This window comes from Marmota flaviventris, chromosome 3, assembly GCF_047511675.1.
Source record: "Marmota flaviventris isolate mMarFla1 chromosome 3, mMarFla1.hap1, whole genome shotgun sequence".
NCBI lineage: Eukaryota > Metazoa > Chordata > Mammalia > Rodentia > Sciuridae > Marmota > Marmota flaviventris.
The window spans coordinates 76,791,738-76,815,514 of record NC_092500.1 but is presented as its reverse complement, the minus strand read 5'-3'; the positions used below and the strand labels follow the sequence as shown (position 1 = coordinate 76,815,514).

General features: G+C 32.2%; 1 protein-coding gene across 1 annotated transcript in view; it reads right to left on the bottom strand.

The window, feature by feature from the left end:
* Positions 1-23,777, bottom strand: part of Cpne8 (copine 8) — a 204,357-nt gene that overhangs the window by 49,414 nt on the left and 131,166 nt on the right. The window contains exons 11-13 of the mRNA XM_027934231.3: positions 12,502-12,577; positions 7,152-7,205; positions 6,074-6,135 (exon numbers count right to left, since the gene is read on the bottom strand). Of these exons, the coding sequence (XP_027790032.1) occupies positions 6,074-6,135; positions 7,152-7,205; positions 12,502-12,577 (192 nt within the window). The remainder of the gene's footprint in view (positions 1-6,073; positions 6,136-7,151; positions 7,206-12,501; positions 12,578-23,777) is intronic.

Here is a 23,777-nt window from a genome sequence, read left to right as displayed (position 1 = left end):
GATATAGATATCTATATATCTTATGTATATATTTATATATGATATAACTCAAAATAATGATTGCAAAGTCGATAATTCAGGGGAAACTAACAGTTTTTGTTATTCTGTATTAGAGCTCCTTTTAAATATTATTCTATTTAGAAAATAAAACTTTTCAAGTCATAGAATGTATCCCACGATCCAGGAAAATCATGATAGTGCTTAACCAAAAAAAAAAAAAAAAGTCTAAAAATTAGATTTTTATTTCAGAGAATATTTGCATAAAAACTGGATCTTGGCTAATTTAGAATGCATCTGTCTCATCTCCTCACCTGAGTCTATCACCCATCTACTGCAGCCAAACACAGTATTTTAAAGGGGTTGAGACAATAAATGAAAAATAACAAGCTACAACCATATTGATTGCACAAACAATCAAGGGTATATTTTCATGTAACTATCTATATCAATTAAGATGACAGCAAGGAAAGACCAGAATGTCTGATACCAAGAATTGGGCCTAAAAGGAAGCTCCTTTGAAAGGGAAAGATACTAAAGGACTATGAAAATAATTTTGTTTCATATTTAAATGTGCTCATTCTTAACTTTGCATAACTTATACCTGAATTCTGAGAAAACAAATAACTTGATGTTTTTATAATTTTCTATTTAATTTTTTGTGAGAACAAAAAAAGAGTTGAATTTTTAAAGTGAAATTGAAATATTTCTATGCATTTAATCTCAGTTATGACTATCAACAACACTGCTACAGTCCACATCATGGTGAATCTTGAGGACAAAGTAAATTCAGGAAAACATCAACTAACTTTATTTTGGTTGGAGCAGAGTTAGCCAGAATAAGTACCAATTTAATTATTATTATTCATATTTTATATGATGATTACCCATCCTTTTGAAGACCTTAAGCTTTCTTCATAAATTAAGATTCAACATAGGCAGAACTCAACATTCTGTCAGATGAGAAAAGTGACCCTAAATGATGAGTGTGACTCTAAATTGATGCTTCCCAGATCTAGAAACAAAACAATCCTTTTACCCAGCTATCCCACTCCTTGGTCTATACCCAAAGGAATTACAATCAGCATACTATAGTTATGCAGCCACATCAATGTTTATAGAAGCTCAATCTACAATAGGGAAACTGTGGAAACAACCTAGATGCCCTTCAATAGATGAATGGATAAAGAAACTAGAGTATAAATACACAAAGGAATATTATTCAGCATTAAAAGAGAATACATTCATGGCATTTGCAGGTAAATGGATGGAGTTGGAGGGTATCATGCTAAGCAAAGTAATCACAAAAAACCAAAGGCTGAATGTTCTCTCTGATCCATAATGGGGGGTGGGGGATGGAGGAACTTTGATGGGGCAAAGAGGAGGGAGAAGCATGGGGGCAGGAAAGATGGTGGAATGAGATGGACATTTTTACCCCAGGTATATGTACGACTGCACATATGGTGTGATGCTACATCATGTACAACCAGAGAAATGTAAAGTTGGGCTGGAATTGTGTACAATGAATCAAATGCATTCTGTTGTCATATATACCTAATTAAAATTAATTAATTAAAAAAATTTAAAAATCCATAAAAATATAGGAAACACTGATTTTAAAAATTCTGATTTATTCTTAAAGCCATGCTGAATTTTGTAATTTCTACTAATTGCTTTTGAAATATCATACCTATTTTGAAATATGATAGGGCACCTCTTCCAAACAATTAATCTTGAGAATCCCACAAATCTTCAAATGTACTAATAAATATGACTCCAATATGCTATTTTGGTTTTTCGGTTGATCACAGCCTGAAACACTTGCTTGTTTCATTGTTCCCCAGGTCCACAGAGGGTAAAAGGCAAGGTCAGATTGTTAGTTTTAGTCCCCAGATGCATGCTGAAGAGAACTGGCATCAAAACCAAGGCATGAACCATAGGGTGGTATTGCTGAAGCCTTGCTCATCTAAGGAAAGCAGCTCCAAGCTGCCCTCCTGTTGATGTCCTCAGTTGAAAATACTGAAGTCCTTTGAAATGGAACTGAGGAAAGAGATAGTGGAGAAAAAGAGGCCTGAAGGCTGTCTGTTCAAAGACACAATGGGTTTAACATGGGACTTGGTAAACAGATCAAATTTATCTATTAAAATCGGCAAAATAAAAAAGGAGAGATGCTATTTAGGAAGGGTAAGGATATGATAAACACTCAAAAACAGATGTTAGGAACATAAATTATTATAGCCTTTTAGCAATACCATTAAAATATGTACAAACTATAAAATACATATACTATTTAGCCTACATAATTTCTAGGCAGTGACTCTAAAGACATGCTTAATGATGCGCACAAAATGCTATGCACCTGGAATTTAAAGTACAGTCTTATTTATAATTTTAAAAATTGGATACAACTAAAATATGTGTCAGTAGGAAACTTTTAAACTAAATTATCTATAGCTATACAATTTGGATCTATTAAAATAAGGTGGATATATAAGCAGTGGCCTGGTAATAAATATGCACAATATACTTAATGAACAAAACATACAATGCAGGAAACTGTGCATATCCCACTGTTTTAAAAATATTGATACGTGTTAGAAAATAAACAGGGAAGAATAAATATCAAGTCTCCAACAGTGATTATTGTTAGGGTGTAATATTATGGGGAATTTTAATGTAACACTAAATGTTTCTCACTTTACCTAACTTTTCTTTTTACCATTTCATCTTTTATCTTTACAGTGTGAAATAAAAAATATAGTATTTTAAAATTTGAAAATCTTGATACTATGTCCTCCAATATCTTAATAAACATTAATAAAATATAATAGAACTAAAGCATTCTGTAGTTTTAGAAAAAAATATTATAAAGCATATTAAATATCACTGAGGTGTTAAAATGTTTCAGACTATTTTTTTTCCATTGCAAGAGTCTGAACTGTCAGTTATATCAGAAGACTTCTGTCAACAATCTTTGATGTCATTCACAAAAGTCAGTAGCCATTATTGATACTTTATTTTGACTGGTAGTAATTAGATGTCATCTATTAATTATACCAATACCAAAACATAAATGCAAGTAAATGATTTATTTATTGTAACTATTTTTGGAAAGAGAATATTATTGCTGGGCATGATGCCACCCAGCAGTAATGCCAGAAACTCAGGAGCCTAAGGTAGGAGGATTATCAATTCAAGGCTGGCCTGAGCAACTCAGCAAGATACTGTCTCAAAATACAAAAGGACTGAGGGTGTTCTTCAGGGGTAAAGTGCCCTTGAGTTTAATCCCCAGTAGCAACAAAAAAGAGAATATTACCAACATTAATATTGTTCATGAAAGAAAGGAAGAATGAGAAAGGGGAGAACAAAAGGTGAGAATCCCATGGAAAATGGGAGAGCTTCCTTCAGGCACTTATCTCAGGGCCTAGCATGTGATAAGTGGTCAACAAATGTGAGCTATCAGATATGCAAATTATACTGTATAGTAAACTGACAGTTTAGATTAAGCCCCTGCAAAAAATATAAAAAATAATTCCAGGGAAGATAGAATAAATAAGAGAATCGTTGGCTAGTTGGAAGATCTAGCTGAATTAATCATTTTGGAACATCGTATTCACGTGAACCCCAGGAAAATGAAGTTTACATATATGAAATCATTTGCCTATTATGTAAAATGGGGAATGTCATAATAGAGTAGATCTCCTCACTACATCTCTAATAAAAATCAGAAGTTCTGTGCCCAGTTACTTATAACAAGGTCTTCAGAACAAACACACATAAGGTCACACAATAAAATAATTATTACTGCTATTGATTTGGATTCCACTGTCAGAGGGATGATATATTCATAGCTATTTGTTTTATTTTGGATACTACAGTGATGAATGATATGTAAATGTATAATTGTAACATCTTTAAAAGACATTATATATATTTATTAAACATACTTCCATAAATAATATTTTCCATGTTATTTTAAGATACTTCTTTAAAAAAGTCAACCAATTCACAGAAATAATTCATAAATTTTAAATACTTTTATTATAGTATTTAATGTTTGTTTCATTATTATTGTTGTTAATTTCTTCCTTTGTCTAATTTATACTTTTAAATTTGTAATAAATACGTGTATCTATAAGAAAAGCACAGTATCTATAGGGTTCAGTGCATCCCTGGACATCTTGGAACATGTCTTGTAGATTCTACATGAACTAATATAGGTCCAGTTGGATTAATTATCTAGTGAAATTCAAGCTCTGTTTCCCCCATGTCCATTTATAAATCAAAAATGGGTTCTTAGGGAGGATTCAGGGAGTCAGGATTGTTGCCTAGCGTAGTAGAGTGGGTGGACCTATTAAGATGGGGCTCCACAAGTATACTGCCTCCTGGAACATCCTCCAGCACAGGCAGTGCTGGAAGTAGGAAGTATGGAAACACAATGAATTGTGGAGGACAGAAGCCACAGAACACAGAACACTGTGAGTCTGTCAAGACCATCATTGTTGTATGTAGTGTGGAAACCCATTTGCTCTGATTAGCTATGAGGATTTTCAAAAGGAGAATATGAACAACCAATAAAAGTGATCTATTGGAAATAATTTAGGAAATATTTTTATTGATAGACTCACACCAAAATATCTCTAGATGTGTGCACTGCTGACAAAACACACTAGCATTTTTTTATACATACACACATACACACACACACACATTTCAAAGATTCACGAAGGAAAACAAGAAATAAATACCAAAAGGAATATAACATTTCAAAACTTAAAGTCATTATTTCAATATGCAAAATATAACCAGATATATGAAGCACTTTGTTTATAAATAGCATGGTAAAGTATATCTGTTGTCTTACTTTTTCTTCTCTACCATCTATTATCTATAGCTACTAATGAATTTATCTATAGAGGAATAAAATCTATAGTAACAAACTCAGCTTACTATCTTTCCATCCACTAATGATAAAAAATATGCACAGATGTTGGAATACATAGGCAAACTTTTTTTTTTAATTTGGTACTTTAAACTTTATAGAAACTACCATCATAGATTCAGGGGACAGAATGGAAGATACCCACATATAGACCATAATTCCCATTTATGCAGGTACTGGTTTTTGCTTGGTTTCTTTTCTTAACAAAGAGTAAAAAGGAGCCAGCTCTCTGTTTTCTGGGTATTTATCTTTGCTTCTTTGGTTCCTCATTCCCTTATTGTTTTCTTTGGCCCAATGACATTCTATCAATAAATAAATATTGCAAAAAAAAATGGCTGACATAGTTAGGAAAAGGTTTACAGAAGTGATGTCTCTGGCTGTTATTCATCATGACTTTACTAAACAGTCAAATCTACCTTACCAATTTTGTACATTATAAATATAAAATGAAAGCAAGTAAACATGTGAATATTTTGTATTGTGAAAAAGAACGAAAGCCTTTTGAAAAAAAAATCTTTAGGTCCTAAATACTCAGGTAACAAACAAACAACAACAAAAAAAAACCTAGGTTCAAAACGGAAGAAAATTATTTACCAGAAATTATAAGACATTACTAATGTGGGATCTATCTGAACTTAGGAAAATTTAAAAATGGTTACAACAACTGTTTTTTTTTTTTTTAAGGAAATGTATTCTTACCTGGGAGCTAACAGAACAACTAAATGACTTTCATAATTATAATGCATGTCTGCATTATGATTTTATGACAAGGTACATTCCTTTAATATTCTGAAGTTAGCATATGCATTTAAATAAAGCCCTCAAGCTGCTCTGCTATTCTAAAAGCAATAAAAAGTACAACTAAAACGTCCTGTGTTAGGCAAGTAAAAATATTCTATGTTAGTGTACATAATAGTTTTATCTACAACTATTAATGGCATAACAAACTATTTTTCTTGATTAGAGAAAAGTTACATTTTGTACCAGAAGTAATAGTGCTTGGTATGTACATTTTTCTGTGTAGGTTTGAAACAAAAATATAGTAGGTCTGCATCAAAATGTACAAACTTGCCCCCATGCCTGGTGTTGCTACACACTGCTAAAACAATGAAATAATTTGAAAGAATGACTTACCCTCCCTTAATATAGTCAAGGAATGAAACTTCGGTTTCTACCAAGAAAGAAAGTAAAGTTACCTTAAAAAAGAGAGTGAGAGACAGAATTACCTGTTAGTACTAATTATAACCCCAAATGGACTTTTTTTTTCTAACTGTTAAAGAGAAAATAATATTTCCTAGCATTTCAAAAATCACTAGAGACATTATTCTTTATTAAAATCTGCTAGGACTGACTGTTCATACATTTTAAATTATCAGAAGGAAAGGGATAAAAATATTAAATGAACTTCTTTCTATGATCAGTTTACTTTCTTTGAAGAACAGCATGAAACTTATCCACAAGGACACTTTGTTATTTCCATTTTAGATAAAAGGAAAGATGAAAGGGTGTTGGAAAATGGTTAAAACCAAAAAACTGGAATCAGTGAGCTATGCTACACCAGAAGAGATGTGTGTTTTTGTCATAGTTTTATAATAAGTCCACCTAATATTTTAAGTGTCTTGGTTTATAAAAATATTTGAAAGGAAACTTGAAGAAAACAGATTTTGCTTCTTTGAGAGAGAATCAATCTTCGAAAAGAATCTTCAGGACATTTTTTTTCTCAAAATAGGAGGACATTGGATTTTCACAATTTTCAGATACATTCATCTTTGCCCCCTCCTAGGCTGAGTTAGAAGGGCATTCCAAAGAAAATGTACTATATAAATGGACACCTTCATAACCCGTAAAATGAATCCTAATAGTTAAGTGTAGCCTATAAAAAAGACTATTTCTTACAACCAATTAAGATTTTTTCAAGTCTGCCTGATTCTCCAGTCTGATTCCACTGGTCAAAGAGTTCAGAAGAAACTTCAGCTTCCCTCTGGGACCTTACTAACTCCAAGAAAGGGGGCAGGAAACCAAGCCATTAACTTTCATGATGAATTATCCATATAGTCACTCCAACAAGAAAGTAAATTTTTTGCTATAGTCTTTCATATTAAAATCAGAGGTAAAACAAGATTAGTGCTTTAGTTGCTTTTATTCTGATTAAAAACATCATATATAATTCATTAATTTGAATCCTTAATGAATAACATAAAATTTGACTTACAGTTCCAGAATTAATGTATTTTTTCTTTTTTGCTTTCTTTTTGGGATTCACCACCTTAAAAAGCAATTAAACAATTAAAATGTTAGATTTTATACTGAAATTTTTTAAAAAGATGGAGTTGATCATGTTGCTTCACTTCCTGTCCAGGTTTTCATTTGTAAGTACCTTCAGGAGGATTCCTAGACAGTTAATTGGTGAAAACGTCTTGGCAAAAGTTACTAGGATCATCTTTTAAAACACAATCTTTGTTGGTACTATTCTTCTCAATCATTTTATGTATCGATTACCTATAACTATCTGAATCTTCCACATTTGAGAGAGACTTTTAATATTTAAGGTCCTAAAAATGTTGATTGCTTTGTAGAAAAATCATAGATTGCTAAAAGAAAAGTATATTGGAGAGGCATAACTTTTACATCCCAGATTAAATACACTAACATAGAAATCAGGCAAAGCATGAATATTTAAGGAATCTATCGACCTAACTATTGTTTTATAGCACTAGAAATTTCTACCAGATACCATGATTGGAACATAATAATTGGTAAGGGTCTGGTTTAAGAACATAAGGTTGAATTTTTTTTATTAATAGTTCAATGAGGAAAATATTGCATTCCTGTACCCACAAGACACTAGGGAATATAAAAATGAGGAGGACCTGTCAATCAAATAGGGGAAATTAAATACATAAGTGCCCTAAAAGAGGATCCTCCAGTTTTTCTCAGTCCAAAATATGGAGAAAGCCTTTGACGGGGAAAGAAAGGTGAAAGATTTTATGAATAAATATTATTTGAACTAGTATATATTTAAATAGGGCTTTAATATAAAACAAATTGACAAATACAATGTTAAAAAGAGGAAAAAGAGGGTATATACAAAGAGACTAAAAGGTGAGCAGAAGCCACATTAAAATCCTCCGTACAAAACTAGAGAGTTTGAGTATTACTCAATTAATATTTAAATGGGAGAATGATATAACTGATCCTCAGTATAGAGTTCTAAGAACAGAAAGTGGAGGCAACAGTTAGGGCCCTATAAATCATCTACCCAAGAAGTAATGTTGCATTAAATAAGTTAGTACCATTGAGAATAGTTCACAGGAAAAATCTGGGACATAGAATAAGCTGGATTTAGTAGGTATAGGTTGAAATCACAAAATACAAATTGACTCATCCATTCATTCAATGTGTTATTTTCAATATTTGCAGAACCCTCACCAAGCATATTTTACATGCAAAAAAAAAAAAACATACAATGATTAAGATATAGGACACCATCAGCAAAATGACACATTTTTCAGATTAAGTAAATGTCTTGAGAGTAAGAGCATTAACTATGTAGAAGGTTGTTTCAGTGGTAGAAGGGTCAGGTTTGACCTTGAAGTTTGAGGAATTTCTCAAAATTGTTTGAGGAGAATAGTACTAAAAAATACGGGAGAAACCATGGAATAACATGAGATCAATCAAAAGATAAGAAATAAATTTGATGATTTAATTTTTTGAAAATTTGTGTGTTGGCATTTTGTGATCTAAAATCAACCATCTAGCATTAGGATTTTTCCTGCATCTTTGGACTGAATTTTCAGTAAAATTTCAAAAGCATTTTTTCAAAAAAAATCATACTAATCTCTTTGGCTTCCAAGATATCATTAACTAGAGTCCAGAGGAATTATCTTAGATTATTCAATTTTGTGATCAATTTACATGAGAATTTGTCATTTAGTCCCATAGGAGAATTTCAACTACCAAAAATAAAGTACCTTCTGTAATAGCGATAACAATGTTAGTTATATAAAATGTAAATATAATAGCATTATTATTTTTAACATAAAAAAATGGACTAGGGAAACACTTTTAGAATGGTGAAATAAGAATCTCAGAAAATATCCTCCTCCATAAAGGCAAATGCGAACACTAGGAAAAAAATGTCAAAATCATTTCCGCCCTCCTCAAGAATCTGAAAAACTCAAAAGCATGCACCAATCTTGGGGGTCAATCATTTAAGGAAAAAAAGGCTGAGTCTCACTTTGTGGCATTTTAACTTTTCCTATTCCAATCGCATTTGCCTTAACTCCATGGTGCTGAAAATAAGCCAACCTTGCAACCATAGTAGCTGTGTAAATACAAGTCTAAAAGCCACTGAAGGGGAAAGAATGGGTATGGAGTTCACTAAAAAGTATCATTTTCAGAGAACTGTCATTAACTGACTTAGTCAAAAGCTCCTGGAAAAGACCCAATTAATGGAGGTTGGACTAGTTTTGACCCCCACTTGAAGTTTGACCAATGGGAAAAGCCCTGTCTTCTGAGCACTTACTGGAAATAGTCAGAGGCAACTGTGTAACAGCAGGTCCGCCAGAGGGGATGCAACAAGTTTGGGCAAATAAAAGCCTGATGCAAAAATCAAAAAGAAGATCTGGGAAATGAATGAGATGTTTATAGAGGGTTTTAAAAGCTCTAGTGTAATGCTGGGGGTCGATAAGACCATGTGCTTATGAAGGGGTACGCATATGCCTAGGAAGGATCTCAGGAAGCCCCAGTCCCTAAGCTCTGGCTGACCTTTCAAGTCCTTACCCAAAGAGCATATGAAAGCTAAGGCAGTGTTATACACCACTGGAGCACATAAGGAGCAGCCAATGCACACAAATTCTAGTCTGGGAAATGTGGGTGCTATGATTTGAATATATTCCTTCTAAAATTCAGGTTTTGCCAAAGTGTTAGTATTAATCAGTGAGGTCTTTAAGAGATGATCAGGCCATAAGAGCTAGTCCTTTGTGAATGGAATTAGATGCCCTTATACAAGGATATGACAGAGAGAGCTGTTTGTTTTCTTTCTACTTTCCACCATGCTGAAGATACAAGAGAAAGCTCTCAACAGATGCTGGCACCTGTTTCCCCAACTGTGAAAGTCAAATTTCTGTTCTTTTTTAATTTAATTAAGCTTTTCGGACAGAGACAGTTGTTGAAGCTAACATGTGAAAAAATAATTTTCAGGTGTTCTTTTATAGTAGCATAAAATAGACAGGAACCTGATTTGACCTGTAGTGTTACTACAATGTATTATTTAAGATTTCTGGCATTCAACAACAAATAAGACATACAAAGAAACATGAACTTATATACCACATAGGAAAAAATATGTCAATATAAATTGTCTTGGTACTCTCAAATAAAGCATTTAGTAAATAGTCTTTAAGTCAGCTAATATGCATGTATTTGAAGAACTAAGGAATTGAAGTATGAAACAATGTCTCACCTAAGAAAACAGGTAAACTGAGATTTTAACACAGTACCAAATAGAAATTCTCAACTAAAAAAAAAAATAGCTATAATGACAAATTCACTAGAGGGGTTCAATAGAATATTTGAGATGGAAGAAAAAGTAATCAGTGACCTCAAAAGTTGGTCAATTGAGATTTTTGAATTTGAGAAACAGGGAGAAAAAAAATAAACTGTCTAAGAGACCTATGAGACACCATCAAGAAAACCAACATATATATGCTGAAATACCAAAAAGAGAGCAGAGAAAGAAAAGGGCAGAAAGAATACTAGAAGAAATAATGGCTAAAAATTGTCTTGGTTGCCTCCAAGAAAAGGGGTGCGGAAAGTGAAGTGTCTAATATATTGTTTCAAGGTTGTCCAAAGAAATCCTAAAACTAGTTGTTTGTAATACACATTAGCTCCCCACTTCAAGTTCTTTCAGACTGATGTCTTATACTGATGTTATACAAAGTAAGTCAACATTTGTATTTGAAGTGAAGGCCCCAAGTTCTTACAGGGTATTTAATTAAAAAAAAAAAAAAAAACACTATTAGCCATTTTTGTCATTTCCTCAGATGTGGTACCAGTCTTCTCCTTTAGCAAGTTCTGTTGAACAAGAGAAAGTGGGGCCTGGGGCTGAGGTTGTGGCTCAGTGGTAGAGCACTCGCCTAGCACATGGGAGGCCCTGAGTTCAATCCTAAGCACCACATATAAATAAATAAAATAAAGGTATTGTGTCCAACTACAACTAAAAAAATAAATAAATATTAAAAAGAAAGTGAGGTCTAGCTGCAACCCAAAATGAGAAGTGTATTGATCTCTTCAGGGCTACATGGGGACTAGCAAGAACTAGTATGGGGGTACGTACCTCCTCAGCCCTGAAGCTGGGCAGGGAGAACAGGCACTTGCTTACTCACACACTGTCATATCACTGTCATTGCCAGTTTAGGGTCAATATTCTTTTCTTGTAAGACCCAGGTAGAAAAGATTGATTTATTTCTTCATCTTTGTTTTTTTTACTGAAAAGCTTTTTTGAGCTGAATCTGGCCCTTCTGTAGTAATCATATAAGTTCATTAAGTATACTACTCTTTTGAGCATATATAAAACTATACCAAACATACTTTAATTGTTTGCCTCTCCCATTACACACTGAGATTTTTGTTTACAGAGCAAGGAGTATAGACGCCACTTAATAAAACATCCTTTTATAATTAAATAAACAAATGAATAAATTATGTATGAATGAAATACAACTGTTTTAGCCCAGGAAGAAGGTCTTAATTTTAGGATATTCTGCTACTATAAAAATGGTAAATTTTAGTGTCAACGTAGCAGGGAGGATAACTGTCATTGGTTAAATATTGAGATATTTTCTTTTGCTATCCATATACATTTAAAAAAAACCCCAACTATCCATATACACTAAATTTAAAAATTGAACAACAATAACACAACTAAAAGATGAACAGTACTAAAACTTAATTCCATATGCTCAGTACAAATCTGATGATTAACTGGCAAGGAACTTTATAACAGAAATAACTATAGTGTGTTTACTTTAATAACTTGGATTTTTGGAATGACTACATATTCCCTATCATTCTTTCAGTCTCCACCTAAACAATAGGGAAGGTGCTCAGACCACAGTTTTTCTTATAATACCATGCTGACCCTAGTAAAATGCATTTTTTTTTATTAGGATACAAGTGAAGACATCAATAGTAAAACAAAATGCAGAGGCTTAAGCTTAAGAAAAAATGAACTTATATCCATATTGATTTTTCTTAGGTAAGAAAGAGATTTATAAACAAGAGTTAAAAATCTCTCAAAACAGACTTAAAAGATCACATGGCTTGAAGAGAAGTAATATCATTTGATCTGAGAAATTAGACAGCTCAATAATTCACATATATACAAATATCATAAAGATATATATATACAAATAAACCTTTAAACTTATATATACATTTACATACATGTATGTGTGTGTAAACTTAGTTAACTCTTGCAATTACCCTTCGCAAATTTGTGCTTTTAAAGCACAAATTTACTTATTGTAGAAGAAACAGTAGTAAAACAAAGTGTCTCTTACCTCATATACGTTGAATTGTGATTGCCCTCTTGAAAGTTCCCTATAGCTCGTTGTAAATTCTCCAATGAAATCATGACTAAAATTAAGAGGAAAAAATATATAGCATTAACTTCATACATTTGTCAATTATATTGTAAAGTCTTTTAGAAAGGTATAATTTAATCAATATGAAAAAAGCTTGTTATTTTTATGAATGTAAAATATTTTAAGAAACTGACAACTTCATTATCCAGCATTCCAAAATTTTATATATTCAACAATTACATTTTATTAATATTCAAATATTTAGTTTATACACAAAATCATCTAAAATAAGTATTTCTGTTTCAATAGCTCATATCTCAAAAACATACCATATCAATGTTATCCAATTAATTATTTTACTAAGTTTGAAACATAGTAGTGAGAAATTAATGTAAATGCTGGTATTCAGTAGAATGGAGAAGCATAACAGGAAAAAGGTGAGATTGTTGGAGCTAAAGTAGTATAATAAACATGATGGACGTCACAGTAGCTATTTGTATCATATAATTTAAGCTTGGCACATTCATTTTCCAAACACAAGCTGTTCATTGACATGTGAAGGGACTGTCCTGCAAAACCTCCTGTGTTAATGTTTCACCGTGATCACTTAGAAGCCAAGGACCTTCAGTAGATCTGACAATGACCAGTAACAGCAACTAACATGTTGTGTTTATGTAACCAAAATACAATGTCTAAAGGTTTGGGAAAAAATTAGGTGCTATTAATTTTAGCAGAGTTTTTGCCATAAGAAATTGAGGTATGGCTTATTTTGATACCTAGTCTCCCAGTTCTGCATTATCTGAAAGATTTTAGACATGCATCAAAGTACTTTACAAGGGGCATTCCTCTTTAGCATCACCTTGACTTCTTCTGGATTTAAAATTCAGAAGCAGATTTACACACATGAAAATGTTAGAGGAAGAGAGAGGGAGAGAAAGAAAGGGGTCTGAAGACAAATATTTATATTTATAGTGATAAACCCAAACCACTAGAATTCACTCTTGCAAGTTAGGGATAATTACAGAACAGTATTTTAGTGTTATACACAGTCCGTTAGTGTTAGTAAATTTCCTGTGGAATCTGACAATGTGGATTTAACCAGCATAAATGAAATGATTGTTTTTTGACCTTCATAAGCATAAGCTCACACTCACGGTTTCTTTCACTAAAACCCTAAAACTCTTTGAGTTATGGAGGTTCTATTTAGAACCCATCCTCCCTATTGCTATGCAAGTTTCAGATGTCTTAAGTAACCACTGAGATAAAGGTTCTATTGAAGCACTTCAAACACAACACTTTGATGTTGATAGGTGTGAAAAAGTCTTATATAACCAGAACTCACCACAGCAGTCGTGGGAACCTAATACAGAAACCATAAAAATGTCTGGATCATTTAAGCCCTGAGGGTAGTTTTCTGATTGTACTAATCTATTCTGTGTTTGGTTAACTGTTCCAATGTTCAGCTCTTAATTGTTAACATTAAATTCCTACCACTAGATAATCATCCTAAACTTGTTAGAAGCCATATTTACTGGTCTCACATAAATGCAATTATGCTATCATTTCTATGACATGTAATATGTCCACCTGGGTACAGGCAATCTAACAGTTACAAGTGTGGGAATGCCCAAACTGCCCTTTGATATGCCCATGTTAAAGTCATGGAACTTTCTAAGAAGTAGATCTTCGACATTTGGTTCTGTTTTGTTCCTATTAAATTGGTTACTCTTCATGGAGTTCTGAATAACAGGGTACAATCTATTGGGTCTCAATGCTAGAAAACAGTGCTTCCGTATTGTTGACGTGGGTTTTCTGTTCTGAAAGACCCTTGTTCATGAAATGGAGAGTTTTCTCCTCTGAGTTACTTGCTAGAGAGCTGAGAGTCAAACTTGTCGTCTATCTCCAACACATTATGTCTTTATAATATGATATCTTCTGCAGACTTTTCAGATTTCTTACCCTTTTACCTCTTTGCTTCAGTATCTTTACATATTTTATCTTATTATATATTTTTATAAGCGGTCATGGATCCTTTTCAGAATTGAATAGGGCATAAATAAATGAAAAAATAAAAAAAATTAGTCCTCCATTCTGAATCTTGTTCAAGATGATTATTTTGAATAAAAACACTGAATTTGCATGTAATACAAATACAATGCTATCCTTGCATTATTGAAGAGAAAGTCTGTTAAGTGACTTCCAAATCCTATTTCAGCCTCTAAGACAGCATTTTTAGGAGACAAAGAAAATACAGCATTAGATCTATTCTGCATTCACAGAAATGAATAAAAAGAGAAGACTTGCAAAAGGTCACAAAAATAAGGCAGTAAATGGAGGTAGCAATACAGCAACCGACCCCAGAAATAAGGGGCTTTGTCTCATGAATAAATCTGAAGAATAAAATCTGGGTAGATAAATGGTAGATTCTCTGGTTAATTTTGTTATAAACCTCTTTGCATACATGGATATTTTTATAATTTCCATCCTTTTTTAACCTGTCCTACTTCAAATATTGTATATTAAATCATAGGCAAGTAGTTTAAAGAGAATATTAAAGGTGGTTTTACTGATTTATTCTCATAGTTATCTTGATCCTTATCAATGATTCCTAGATTCTACTAAGATTAAAAGAAAGAAAATGAATTCACTTGAACACTTTTATCTGTTCATGATGTTCAATACTATATAATATTGAAACATTTCTTATTACACTAAGAAATAGCTTGAGAAGTACTCTGATAATAAATCACAACCAACAATTTCCTTGTGATTCAATAATACTATTTTGCTATTTCCTGTTAATTTAATTGTAACTCAAATAGTTATTTTATGTTATGAATCCCAGGCTCTCTGACGGCATTTACAAAATAAAGTTTGGTCTAGATCCATTTACCTGGTTTGTGTCTGTTTATATGTCTATTTTTTTCATAGTTTTTATATGTGTAAATACTATGTAAGGTCTAAGGGAATACATTAAAGAGATATTTAGAGCAAAGTGATTATGACCATAGCTACTAATTTGGCTCTACAAAGCCTCTAGTAAAGAGATTAAAGTGTTGAATAAAATCTGTATATTACCAATCTTACCTAGTTCTATTAATAGTGGATAAAATCATACATCGTACATTCACATTTATACCTGAACCCTGTAGGACAGTCGCTGCACACAAGCTCTTTCATTCTCTCTGACAGTTAGCACGTTCTTCCTTTGCATCCTTTATCTTTTACTCTACAGTTTAGTTATCTCCTCTGAGAAGCCTTTCCTGCTTCATCTCAGTGTTTTCTATTCTTCAAAATCAATAACAAAAAGCAAGAAACAAAAACAAAACACCCAGCATCTCTCCAACATCACATGTACTATATTGTATTACACTACTGTTTATATATTTCCTCTCTCTGCCTATAACACACTTGAAGGTGAGAAAGGTGAGAAATCCAGCTCAGTTTCCCAGCATCTATTTCAGTGCCTGGCAAACAATGGGCACTGCCAAACGTTGCAGCACTCAGGAAAATTTCAACCATGCTGCGATCTGACCTTGCCAGGAATATTACCCATTTTACTTTACAGCATTCAAATGCAGTCCAAAAGAATGGCACAAGTGCCAATCACATTAATCATTATAATCTTACCTCCTAAAAACAACTCGGAGAGTAATGCAGATGACTACTGTTTCCCCACAGAAACACACCTGCATAATCATGTTAAAGGAAAAGCATAACTGGAGAATATTGCCTTTTATTGTCACTTCTGATGAACTGCATGTTTATTTTCCTGTTGACATTTAATAGTTTTGCACAGAATGGACACATTGCAACTATGTACTAAATCCATCTCATCCTTTTCTCTACCATCATGAAGTTTTGAGTTTGTCAACTTCAGGGATCTACCTTGTATCTTCACCTAAAAATTGGAGGTAATGCCTATTTGCTATTTCAAAACTAAACCCAGAGAATTCATTTGATTCGTTCGGCAATGTTCAATTTTTAAGTGGCACACTAGAATACATCTTAACTATTAAAAATATAGTTCAAGACACATATACTTGTAGTCAATAAAGAAGTTTAATGGAAGTCATTTATGAAGGTGGATTAGGCTTATGAATTGATATTGAACATCATGATATTGTGAACTTTCATACTCATGTGGCTTGTACTGTTCTGATGCAAGAGTCCTTAATTCATGAGGCATTCTCCTTTGGAATATATCACAGTGTGATACGTTTCCGGTATATATTGAAGGATATCTCAAGAAAAGATCTTTAAGCAAATTTTAAATGAAAGACAGTTTATCTAATTTGGATACTGAAAACATCTGGGCAAAAAGATTGGCATGACTGATCTTCCTTATGGGAAAAACAGCCTTAGATTTTGTCTCCTCCATTTGTACTTCAGTGCAGTGATTGCCCATGTTTCCCTGTCTTGCGGATCCTGTTCCCATCAAGACAGGGAGGTATTTGAAAACAGCAGGAGTTTGAAAGCTGAGCAGTTATGGAAATGGCAACTCCTTTAAAATGAAGGATAGTTAGTTCAATGCACAGGCTGCAGATATTCTCACTGGTTAAACCTGTCTTTATAGGAGAGGCGCCAGTCATCTTCTATAGGAAAGGAAGCACCAGTTCCATGATTACAAGTCATCATGTGACAGGAGGTTGCCCATGATCACCAGAAAAAAATTGTTTATAAGTTTAGATAATACAAATTTATCTGTTTCCCCTGAATGTAAAATTTTTCTGCTTTTCTTCTAGTTGTAACTCTTTTACACACTCATCGGTATTTAAGAATGTTTTATAACATTAGCCTTCTCTGATTCCTTTTTTTTTTTAAATACTTTTTTAATTGTAGTTGGTCACAATACCTTTATTTCATTTATTTATTTTTATGTGGTTCTGAGTATTGAACTCAGTGCCTTGCATGTGCTAGATGAGCACTCTACTACTGAGCCACAACCCCAGCCCCTCTGATTTCTTTTAAAAAACAGTTTTATTTAAACATTTCAACAAAAGCAAGTTCTTTTGTGTGTGTGTGAGAGAGAGATAACTACCTGAAATTCTGATGGAGAATTTAGTTTACTAAAAAAGTCTAGATATTTGACCTTTAAGTATTCCTAGATTATGAGCTGGTCTGTGTCTAAATTTGTAGAATTAGCATGATTCCTAATTAACTGCCCCAAAAAACACAGATTATAAACATACCCTGACAAAAGTAAATTTCTCTTCATAACTTGTGTTCTTATTAGTAGGAATTACTTTGTATAAAATACAGATGAACGAATTGAATGTAGAAGTCATTGTTTAACTTCAGATTTATGGAAAATTTAAGTGATTTCAGGAGGCATGCATCTTCTCTGAGCTTCCTGTAGATTACAAGAGTACGTCAGGGACTGTAGAGGGAAATGGATAATCACTCCTTTATGTTAGGAGTTCAGCAGGAGAACTAGACTAATTTTATCAGTCTTATCCACACCTGCTTTTTTAATCCAATTCTAATAGATGGAATGTTTTTAAAGCTATTTATTACATATATAATATATATAAAATAATATGTATAAAATATATGTAATATATATTTGTCCTTTGGGGTTCATATATACAATTATATATAATACCTACACAATCATAAGTTTTAATGTTTATATTTTATCTATTATGATTATTGCATATTTTATTTATAAATTTGATTTTCATTTATTTATTGTGTCCACACAAACACTTGGACAGAGCACGTTTTCTAAGATGAATATTTTTGACATGGTTCCCACTGATATAGCAAATAATACATTCCATAATTAAAGAAATGTTCTATGTGATGAGTTATCACATTTGAGTCATTATTATATGTCTGGATAGTTCTTCCTATTTTCTAAAAACAGTAGCATATAGAAATAATTAAAGTCTGCTTATAATGTTAGACTATTGAAATTGTACGCAAATCTATTAGACATAACTTAAACTTTTGCACATAAAATAGAACAATATATACAATTATATTAAGTTATTTTTCTATTATATTAAGTTCTAATAAGCTTATTACACTAAACCACTGTTTAGTTTTAGTACACGAAAACACTGCTTCCTACTCAAATTAAAATTTGCCTGGCCAAATAAAAAGCATATTATATTTAGGACCAAAACTTCCTGGAATAAAATATTTTTACACCTAGCTGTAACTTCAAAAACACATTTTAGTCCGTTAGAAGTCACAGCAGAGAAAAAGCTGCCTAAAACAATGTTGAAATTTATTTTAAAGATTAAATTATAAATTTATAATATATGTGTTCTAATGGATTGATTTATTAGAACTATATTCTAATATATTCTGAATTAAAATATCACCTAAACTTTATATAGTAGATATGGTAGATTCTTCCTACATATTAAATATTTTATTCTAATATCTTTAGGAAATAAAGCATTATGGAACTATTAAGATAGTGATGTTTTCAGGAGATATCATGAATGTGAAGACTCCAATATAAATAGATTTTTCTGTGGCTGAATAAAATTTCAGTTTTGAATTCACTTTAAAGACATAGCCATAGAAAAAGAGCACATCAGAAATTTTTTACTCTTGTTTTGTATGTTAATTTTAGTCCATATACAACAACACAAATACGAGTTCAAACACTATAAGTTAACAAGTTTATATCTCTATATTAGAGTTAGACATATAATATTAGGAAGATCAACAACACAAGTCGTACAATTTATAAAAACTCATGCCTTCATGTTTATGTTTTATTTCAAGTGTGAGTCATGATAGAAATTTAGAATATTTGGCTTTTGAAGAAGAAAAGGTCTGGATAATTCTTCAATACTCTTAGCATTGTATATACAATGATAACGATTCTATGTTTATTTAACTAAATATATAATTTACCAGAAAACCTGAGATAATCTTGACATCTTTAAAGAACACTATATCATAAATATAAGTCATAGAAAAAATATGAATAAAACCTCAAGTTCTTTTAAGGTATTATTTATTAGTCAAAAAGCAATTACATAATACTTCTTCAAACTGAACATTAATGCCAAATAATTATATTAAAAAAGTTTAAATATACATACAGGATGGATAAGAAAAATGCAAGAGTATGGCTTCTTCTCTCAGTTGTTCCCTGAGATATCAAATTCAGCAAAACACAAAAAATATTCATCTTACATTTTATTAGCAAAATATTAAAATTTCCAGATTTTTAGTAACATCTATCTTTATGTGGACTATATTACCTGGTTTCAAATAAAATACAGAAATGACCCCAAATATTTTGAAGTATCTTATACACAAAAAACTTTCTTCCATTTATAAGAATGTGGATAACTGAGGCAGTTACTTAGATAATTCAAATATATTATTACTTATATGTTTCAAATAAAATAGTCTAGAGGGCTTTGTTGTCTTCCTTAAAATTACTTGTGTAGATACCATTTAAAATTATGAATATCCAAAATAATGCTCACAAGCAGGCTGGAACTAAGATTATTGTAGTAGAACTCCAGAATTTAAAATTCAAACATTGAGCAGAAGTGTTTGGTGAAGTAATACAGCACAACAGACCTTAAGATATAAAATGGAATTTGAGATGTTTGGCCTTTACCCACACCAGGAAGGCACATGCCAGTCATTCAGACAAAATGTTCTTTAAAATACATAAAACCAGCACTCAAATGTACATCAATATTTACAAAAGCTAAATTTTCAAATTGCCTTGATGTTTTAAAATTACAGAGAAAATAGTAATAGAAAATAATCACTCTACTGTATAAAGAACAAGCATCATTACTATACAAAATCTTCACAATATCCAGAAATTTAACTTGTAAGATCTCTTTGACCTGTTCCATTGATTTTTCTCCTAAAACTCTCATTGAGCAATCACATATGTCTGTTGTTTCAAACAGATCATTTAAGTAGAACATTCCTCAATTTATATCTTCAATTTATATTGCAGTTTCTCCCCTAGTTCCCAAATCTCTAACAGTCTGAATCACAACTCCACATGCTATAAAATTTTAAAAAGAGGAGCTAGGTATGGGAAAGAGTGGAGATACAGTGATATCTTAGAATGAGAAACAAGATGAAACACAGCTAGTACTCACAAATATCTAGATCTTTTAGGAATAGTCTTATGTTTAAAAGCAGAGTAGGATCCAGTTGCTAAGGTCTGACATGTTTCCCTTTTTCCAGCAGGAGGTGAGCATGAGTTCTAGTATCATCTTTGTTGCAAACATGCACCAGATTTATATATTTATTAGTCTCTTTATCAAGACTAAGCAAAGGCTAAACTGGAATTTTAAATCCATCAAATTGAAGGCCAAGTTCATCATATCCACTTCTAAAACTGACAAGTTAGCAACTCGTTATTCCGCTGTTTCTATCAATAAAGCATGTTTTCTTTTACAATCTATATTAGGAATCCAAAAATTTTGTTTTATTTCAGTCTCCAACTGAAACCATTCAGCCATTATAAACTCACAGAATCCAGCCCATTAACACTAGCCCAAGTATCCATTCTCACCTTTGTTAAATGAGAAAGTGTGCGTAAAAGTACATTGGAAAGTGCAAACTCTAAGCATATTCGAAGTGTATAGGCGCTGTACCTGACAGTGAAATTCAATACTGTTTCCATTGTCTTTGCTACCAACCTAAGAGGTTTTTATCACTATCCCAATAATCTCCATAAACCTCCCAAGTAGCTTTTGTACTTCTGTCTCTCTCTGATTGCACAGATATTTTTCTATAGTTTGATCATGTTAAAATGTCCCTGGCTGAGAATCAAAATCTCAACAGCTCCAAAATTCCAATGGAATTCATTATATAACCTCATCTGTCACTAGAGTTCTTTCATTACATACTTTTACCTTACTTTTTATATCTGTATTTGTCATTAGTTTTTTTTTTTTTTAATATATGATAACCTACTTACACAGAACCATAGCCAAAACAAAATCCTCTAATCCTTGGTTTCACAACATCCCTTCTTTTTGTATTTCCTGCTCTCTTTTCAGATAAATCACATATCAACTTACCACAAATTTATCTGGAACATTCCCACCCAGATGTAAATTTTTATTTTTTCTGAAATTCAGCATCCATTTTATGATATAGTCCTATCAGGAAATGTTCATGCTTTGTCTAGTGTTTTGCTGCAGAGGTTGTACTGTATCTTCTATAGGACCACAATCTTTCTCAATATATGGGCTGTATGTATGTTAATCATTTTTAATTCCCATGCAGTAACTAATACAGCAATCTGCTTTGAATAGATGCTCAAAAAACATGTCTTCATTTTAACATATTGACCTTCTGTTCCTAATCTCAGAAAAAAAAAAAGTTGGTCTCATCGACGGCAATCTTTTTATTATTCAATTCCAGAGTAAGTTTCTAAAATAGCTTTCAGTCCAAATATGAATCAGAATGAATCAGAGTTTTTCTAAAAAAAATTAAAAAATCCCTCACACTTAGACTGCATCCTATCCTGAGTCTACTGAAGCAGCATCTGGATGGGCAACAGTTTCAAGCAAGCTCCTCATATGTACCTCCAGCTGAAACCACCACCACTGCCAACAGTCTGCAATATATATCTCTGGCAAGTAGTGAGACGATTTCAATAATTTGCTCTTGATTACATTAAAAGGTCAATGTGTTATATTTCATAGGGTGGAGATGTCATTTAAGGTCATTTTAGAGATATGCAAAATACTGTTCAATGTGAGCCCAGGGGAAAACCTTTGAATATAATTAAAAATCTTTTGGGAAGCAGCTGGTAAGATGAACTGAAGTCAGAAATATGTTAATTAATGAAATATTTCATCCAGTAACCTGGTTGTCAAAAAGATTGCCATTAAACAACAACAAAACAGGTAAGGTTTTGTGCTTTTTCTTTAGAAACTTCAGTATATTTCTCATGTGTGTTATAATTAAACTCTTTTTTCAGATGAATTTCTTATAAACCTTAAGACAGTCCTATGGATGCTAGAAGATAACAAAAATGATGAAAATGAACAACGCGGAGGTACTTCAGACTTGAGCGACTGAATATCTTGTTGACAAAGTGTCAGTCTCTCAGTATGGTATTGAGAACACTGCTGTCCTTCATCAGGAGATTGTTCTTTGGAGAAAGCATCATTACAAGAAATCATTCTCCAATGTTTTGAATATAACAGAGAGATTTTCATTTTAAGGGCAATAACTATGAACCCCTGGAGACACAAGCAGGAACTTGAATCAAAATCATCAGCAGTAAATTTCAGTCATTTTATTAATTTTTATGAAGAATAAAGTGCAATTAAAAGCTTCCTTTCTGTTACCACTCAACCTTAAAGCAGAACCTGGAATCTTACATATTGAAAATATAGAATGAATTTGCATATGACTTAGATGTTTTTGTCTCCTGAATGAAAAAGATGGGAGTGCAAAACATATTAATTAAATAAATGAGAAAAAATAAACTTAAGATGTAGTTTCTGTAAAGAGAAACTGGAAATTAGAGAAATTGGTGCTCTGCTTGCCAGTTTAACATGAGACATCTTTCACCCTTAACTCCTAGCCTCAATCCTTGAAGTATAGGATTCTACTCATCTGATCGTCTCAGGCTTTTTAGAAGCAACCAGATTTTCTGAATTAATTTTTTTTTCAAAATGAAATGCAATGATTGTACATATTTATGGTGTACAGTGAGATAATTTAGTCAATGTATGTAGGCAATGTATAATAATTAAAACAGAATAATTAGCATTTCCCTCTCAAACAGCTATTATTTCTTTGTGTTGGGAAGCTTCAGACTCTATTCTTCTAGTTCTTATAAAATATACTTTGTTGTGAATTGTTACCATCCCATTGTGCTATTATTATTTTTAAGAAAGTAGCAAGCTGTGATTTCTTATGAAGACACTATATGCTTTACTAACAATTAAAATACTATTACCAATATTTGGAGCTATGGCCAGTGTTTCTAGATAGATATCTTCTGACATTTGTTAGTTATCATCCATTATTCTCTCTCCCCAGAGGCAGTCTCTTCTTGCTTACTTAACCATCTCTTAATCCCACAGGTAAAGAGGTATGAAATGCATTAGGAACTCAGCTCTCTAAGCCACATAATGGAACTAGAGAGTTGATATGTCAAGCTGATTTATTTATAATATTGATATTTCTAGACATTTGGTTGACACCTTCTTTTCTTAATATATTTTAAGAAACCATGGAGAAATTTGTTGAGAATAGGGAAAGGTAGATTAAAAAAAAAAGAA